Source organism: Salvia splendens, chromosome 19 (assembly GCF_004379255.2).
Source record: "Salvia splendens isolate huo1 chromosome 19, SspV2, whole genome shotgun sequence".
Classification (NCBI taxonomy): Eukaryota; Viridiplantae; Streptophyta; class Magnoliopsida; order Lamiales; family Lamiaceae; genus Salvia; species Salvia splendens.
Window position 1 is genome coordinate 9,542,202 of NC_056050.1, and position 7,107 is coordinate 9,549,308.

General features: G+C 38.2%; 1 protein-coding gene across 1 annotated transcript; it reads left to right on the forward strand.

Annotated features, from left to right (window-relative positions):
- The first annotated feature begins 282 nt into the window (after positions 1 to 282).
- LOC121779675 lies at positions 283 to 546 on the forward strand. Its single transcript, XM_042177048.1, has one exon. It carries the CDS (start codon positions 283 to 285, stop codon positions 544 to 546), a length of 264 nt encoding a protein of 87 aa, XP_042032982.1.
- Positions 547 to 7,107: the final 6,561 nt, after the last annotated feature.

A 7,107-nucleotide genomic window follows, 5' to 3' on the forward strand; every position in this document is an offset into this window, starting at 1 on the left:
ATTGTATAACCAAATATGAAAAATTCTAAATGTGACTATTAAATTGGGACGAACTTTTATGGCAAAAAATGACTCTTGATCTGGAACGGAGGGAGTAATTAATTGTTAGTATTTGTTATCAATCTTAATTTATAAACACTACATTTTCTGCATGGCAGAAGCAACGTGGGACGCTATTGTCATGCCACCTTATCTTTCTGAACACGTGTCAACAATTCCACATGCGTGCGTTTGAATACAAATACAACAGAATTTAGTGAAATTGAAGAAAAAAATTAGTCAATGGAGAAAGAGAATGAAAATAAACAAGAGCAGAGAGAGGAGAAGCACCAGCCGCCCTACATTTCATCGATGCAACCAGTGACTACGGAGGCATACGGCGGCGGGATGTACGGCGCAGAGGAAGGCGCTCAAAAGAAGCCGCCGGCAAGCGACACCCAAAGCGCTGATGGGCCGGCCGAAGCGACCATCGAGCCCAAGCATAAGCCGCCGCCCTCCACCGGAGATCCGGATCTTGATGTAACTGGCCAATCTTATATTCAGTGACTAATTTTACTTCACCCTCAATCTGTTTTTGTATCTTTTTCACTTGGAAATGTTTGTATTTAATATTTTAGGTTCTGATTTTAAGATTTTAGTTTATTGAAGAATCATGTTTTTATAAGTATGCATGGCAATATTTTATTTTATACATAATATAAATGTAGGGATGTATTCATTTTCTTTTTATATCTTTTGTTTTATCGTTCTTTTAATCTCAACTCTACGATTTTGTCATCCGACGGTTAGATTGATGTTACGTGTCATTTAATAATGCAGATTTTCAGTTCAATAATGCACATAATGTATACCGACTAATAATGTATTATTATAGTATAATAATGCAGATTTCTAGTTGAATAATGCACACAGACTAATAATGCAAATTTTTCGTCGAATAATGCAGATCATCATATTATCTAATTCAAGGATCTAAGGGTTCTGATTAAAAAGAATATTGGACTGAAAAACTGTGAAGGATTTTAAGGCACCCTAATTTATATAAATGTAAAAGACATAAATCGATTTTACAATTATGTACCTTTATCAATTATTACACGTCGGTTATAGTTGTGAACTAAAAAGACTTTTGTGTAGATAAAAGACTATGGCTCCAATAGTGACGTTTTAAAGAATGTATTTTCACCTGATACTTTAGCATTTCATTTGAAAATTCGACAACCGATTATCTCTGAATACAATCATAAAGAGTAGCAATTTATACTTTACGTCTAAAGAATTGGAAATATACAATGGCCGTGTGTATCAGTAAATAACTCTCTTAAATACTTGACTTTATTCTTGTATTTTTCTGCACTGTCAATACCCACCACCGCCTATGCATGCATTATTTTTAAAATTTTAGGCACTAATAGTATTCATATATATCATTTTTCCTTTAATCTAAGTTATATAGTACCATTATAAGATTATAAATAAAGAAATAATAATTTCATTAAAACAATTAAAAGTTTATAATTGAAAAAATCAAAATTTAAGAAAAATAATAAAGAGTAATGGAAATAATATACAATTCAATTAAAATCTTAGGGTTATTGGAAGAAAAAAAAAATACTAATAAAATGTAAAGGTAAACATATATATGAGAAAAGAAAATATTAATAACCGATACCAAAACGGTCATTGCAAAATATAGTTTTTAATTATTTGGATGTTAGTTGTTACAAATATTTTATATAATTCACAATTTTTAATTAAAATAAAAATAAAAGAATAAAAAAGCGTGTCAGGTATCAAGTCGCACTATAATTGTGCATAACGCCTAAACATGCAAAGCGTATGCTTTTTTCTCACTAATTACGCCGATGTTCCTATGCAAACTTCTTAAACTATAAATTGATATTTAAAGAATGAGAAATGTTCAGCTCGGCAACACTATTTGGGCGTAAGGTGAGCGACTGCTGACGTGTTTAATGACTTTTCCTTAACATTGTTTTGAGCTACTCTTGAGGACATTGTCAAACCAGATTCACCTAGGACACAATTCAATATAATAGGAATCTTAGCATAATTGGATGAATTAAAATAATCCACAATTAAAACGTATGCTTAGAGCTAAATATATTGATTAAGAAATGGTAGTTATCAAGACCCCGTCTTATTGTTTGAACTAATCAGTGCTATACCACACCAATGTCATCTTATTACATTAAGGTTTGGAAATATGTAGACTAACATTGCAACATTTAACGATAGGTAGTCAAAGTCTATCTATTTTGTGAATTAAATAATGTTTTCCTTTGTTAAAAAATGATCGTGTTACCTTAAAGTGAACGTCGCCCACAACTGGTTTTCTAAAACAAAGACTTCGACTTGTTTTGTTTTGTTTCTTATACATTAAAATATACAAAACAATCATTAAATGTAAAAACATAACACCATTATGATAAAATAATCTGTTTTATTCCTTAGAAAAAAAGAGTTTTTACAATATCCAATCACTCGAAATATAATTTAAAGTATACAAAACTCTAACATAGAGAGTATGCATAACACCTTAAAAATGCATGCGTATGCTTTTTCTCACTAAATACACCGATGTTGCTCCTACCTATGCAAACTTCTTAAAACTTAGGAGTTAGCATTCACAGTGTTTGCCCTATCTCACAACTTTTCTCATAGTCTATCACCATTTCCTCCAAAAGATCTCTGAGAGTTGTCCCACAACCTATCTCCCTTAATTGGTTCGACTTATCTCACAGCCTATTCCACAGTCCATCTCATTTCCACATTAGCATTATTTCTATATTTAACTTTTAATTGTCAAATGAAATAAGATAACATAAAAAAAAGTTTCTAACACTAAAAACATTACCCCATTGTCCCTAAAAAGTACTCCTTCCGTCTGATACACTCAGATTTTGCACTGTTTTAAGGCCTTTATTTGGTCCGTTTTTAATGTGAAAATCACAATTCAGGTCCATATTTTACATATCTTTATCTATTTTGGTATTTTGATGTGTTTTGTGAGAAATGTGCATATTTAAGTCTAAAAAAGACAGTAAAAAGTCGAAGTTGGAAATCTGGAGCTTTTGAGATGCCCAGTGGTCCGCTGCAACCCATACAACGGCCGCTGGGGCCTAACGACCGCGGAGCCAGTAATGGTCCGCTCCGGAGAAAGTTGTGCTGAAACGAAGAACACGCCCAATGACCGCTCCAAATGATCCAGAAGCTACGAGACAATTTCCAACGACCGCAGGGATGAAGTGTAGCGACCGCTGTTCGAGAGACATAGACTATGGATCAACATGCAGCGACCGCTGTTCGAGGTGCAACGGCCCGCTGGGAAAACGCGGCGTACAGAATTGACCTACTTTCTCCCCAAGATTTACCAAACTTAGCCACCCTTTACCTTATTTGTTGCTGCTTGATTTTTCCTCTATATATCCTCTTTTTGCCATATAACTCCAGAGCATAAATTTAAATGTTCTTCATTGTACATGAGGTTGAAGAAGGAATCAAAAGAAGATCAAGGCTACAAGGATTCAACATTTGGGTTTTATTGCTTTAGTTCTTATGCTCACTTTGTTTTCCCTTCATTCTATGTTTTTAGCTTATTCATTTATGTATACCTAAATTCATAGGATTCTAGGGATGTGTTAGTAACGATTTTGATTATACAATTCCATTTTTCTATTTAATATCCATTTTGTTTTTATTTCATTTCTTCCCTAAGTTGTTCTATAATACTTCACGTTAGAGTGACACATTCAGTGATGGTTTAATATAACTTGCTACACAATCGTGAGAGGAGGTTGGCAAGTTAGATCCACTTAGTAGACACTACAATTAGCTTCCCTTAAAACGATACTTTTAATTGAGAGAGAGGACTTTATAAGGGTCTTAGGAGCTTTTAGGAGTTACGGATCTAGGATTGACAACCCTAGTGTTAGTAATCTACGCTTGTGCCGCATGGGCAAAACTTATGTGACTCATTCTATCGAAGTATAAACCGTGCTAGGGTATTGTAGTTGGAATTAGTATAACCATAACTGTGAACGCACATCCCTGAAATTCTCTGATCTCTTATATTTTACCTCTTTAATTATTTGCAATTAGTTGTTTTCTTGCTTTCATATTTTTTTAATTTTCAAAATTCTCAAAACTTTCAGTTTTCCAAATAGTGAACGAAGCTTAGTAGAAGGTAGACAGTCTGTGATTGTTTTCCCCATGATCGATATCCGGTACTGACCTTTAGCTATACTATTCCTACTATGTATAATTGCAGGTATTTATAGTGCTAATAAAAAGTGCATCAAGTTTTTGGCGCCGTTGCCGGGGACAACAATCACTTTTGTGATTGATATATCCAAAAGACGAATTTGCTACTTTAGATTTTAATTGCTTTCTGTTTTTAATTTTTATTTTGTTTTGTTTTTGTCTTCTTCAGGTAGTGTATGCGAACGCGTTCTGGGAAATAATCTTAGAGCCACTCAATCTCGAACTTGAAAGGACACGTAGGAAAATAAGAAGTGATCGACATACAATGGAGGACGAAACAAGAGTTGAGTTAGAAAAGCTGCAGGCCTTAGTAAAGCAATTGATGGATGAAAAGACTGCTCGAAAGGAACAAGAAAAGAAAGATATAGGGGTTGCTGCAGAAGATGCAAACCGCCACCTCTCGAAGTTTGTGGAGATTGCTAACACTCTGAAATTAAATGGTGTAGACGACGACGCCATTAGGGTAAGACTCTTTCCCTTTTCATTAATTGATTCGGCTAAAGAGTGGTTTGAGTATCTACCTAGAGAGCAAGTCTCCACGTGGAAATATATAGTGGCAGCATTCCTCGATAAGTACTATCCGTCGGGCACCATTCTGAAGTTAAAGATCAAGATCTTCCAGTTCATTAAAGGCCACGACGAACCTCTCTATAAGGCCGTTGCTCGTTTCAAAGGCCTCCTCAGCAAGTGCCCCAACCACGGTTTCACCGTGGATCATCAGGTAGTCATACTTTACAATGGTTTTAATGAACAAATCTATGCTATGTTGGATTCACGGGCGAACGGAGGATTTCTGCGGAAGAGTGGACCGGAAGCCATGGCGGTGATTGAAGAGTTCGCCACAAATAGCTGAGGGTGGTCATAGGAGAGACATAGCTCGTGAAGGGTAACAGCCATCAATGAAGCCGAGGATAGCTCTTTTGCTAAAGAATTGGTAGAGCTTAGAGTGCGGGTTGATCAAATGGATACGTCAAGAAGACAGGATCCGGTTCCACCGACCTCCGTCATAGCGGTCACCAAACCCGACACTTCTCCCGCTCCCACCAAGGATGTCAACTATGTACAACAAGGAGGCGGTCCCAATAGGCCTTACAATAACAACAATTATCGCCCTGGATAGGGGGACGGTAGTTTCAATAACTATAATGGGAACCGTCCTCATCCCAACCTTTCCTATTCTCACAATAATTTCTTGCAACACCCTGCAGGATTTAATGTGAGCAAAGGAGGGGTAGTTGAGCCCATCATGAAGGAGGAGAAGTACGACCAAGGGATCATAAAGATTTTGGAAGTGCTAGTGCAAGATAGGAAGACCAATGACACCAAGATTGGGGTTGTTGAAGCAAGGTTGAACAACCTCGAGGCATGAATTAACACCATTGCTACCGCCGCCACCAATATCAAAAATCAAATGGACCATGTCCAACAAAAGATAGAGGAGGACAAGGCAAAGGCGACAGCACGAGTGGCCGAGATCAATAAAAAGTGGGTTGCTAAGCAGAAAACGGGCGAAGTTAGCACCTTCGGGGCGAATTCTGTAGTCTGCTGTTGCACTTTTTAGTAGCACTATAAATAGCTGCAAGTATACAGAGTATGAATAGTATAGCTAAATGTTAGTACTGGATATAGATCACATGGAAAACAAACACACACTATTTATCCTCTACTAAAACTTAATTACTATTTGGAAAACCGAAAGATTTAGATTTTGAAAACAAAGAACAATTATGGCTATAGAGATAAAAGTACAGAGATAAGGGAATTCCAGGGTTGTGCGTTCACAGTAATGGTTACAAAAATTCCAACTACAACACCCTAGCACAGTTCTTACTTTGATAGAACGAGTCACCTAGTTTATGCTCATGCGATGCAAACGTTGGTTACAAACATTAGGGTTGTCAATCCTAAATACAAAACTCCTAAAAGCTCATAAGACCATTGAAAAGTCCTCACTCTCAATTAACAGTGCCGTTTTAAAGGAAGCTAATTGTAGTGTCTATTAAGTGGATCTAACTCGCCAACCTCCTCTCACGATTATGTAGTGAAACTTCTCTCATTTGTGTGCTCTCCTTCTAGCTCATTCTTCTTTCCACCAACAATCAAGATCCACTCTTCCAAAAATATAGCAACAATCAAGACCTTGTTATATATAGGTATATCCCACGTTCACACAATAAAAAAACAGTTTTTACCCCCTTTCTTTTAAAACCCTAAAGAAAACCAAGAGAGTTAGAAAGGAGAGAAGGGGTGGTGCCGTCTTGAGAAGAAAGCTGCGCAAACTCCAGCAGCGAGGGCGGCGACATGGTTTCGAGTGGAGCAGCAGCGGCTGACCCGGCAGCGACGACATCGACTGTGCCGTGACAGCAGCGGTGCTGCGTTCTGACCAAGGGAAAATAGTAAGGAGCGCGGGCTACCGGCGATGGAGACCGATCAGCGGTGAAGCTGTCAGCATACAGTGACAGCAACGGTGCTCTTTTTCGGAGCTGCCGAACTGAGAAAAACGAGGAGCCCAGCGACCTTTGCGGCGTCGACAAGTCCGAGAGAGAGATGGGAACAAGCAGCCACGAGAGAGAGCGAGGCAGTGGTGCGGCTGGACCAAGGGCGAGTCTATTGGCGACAACAGTAGTGGCTGAAACGACGATGGCACTGCAATGAGGTGAAGGCAGCAGCTGTATACATCTAACGACAACGACGGAAAGGCAAGGAGAAGGAGACGACGGCGCGACGGTGGACAGCAGCTGCATGGGCAACGACGACGGCGTGAGGGGAGAGAGAGTCATGCGACGACGTCTCCGGGTAGGTACAACTCCGCCGCTGGTGATCCAT

Coding starts and splice junctions, on each gene's coding strand:
- LOC121779675 (XM_042177048.1), top strand. CDS start 283: ATGGAGAAAGAGAATGAAAATAAACAAGAGCAGAGAGAGGAGAAGCAC.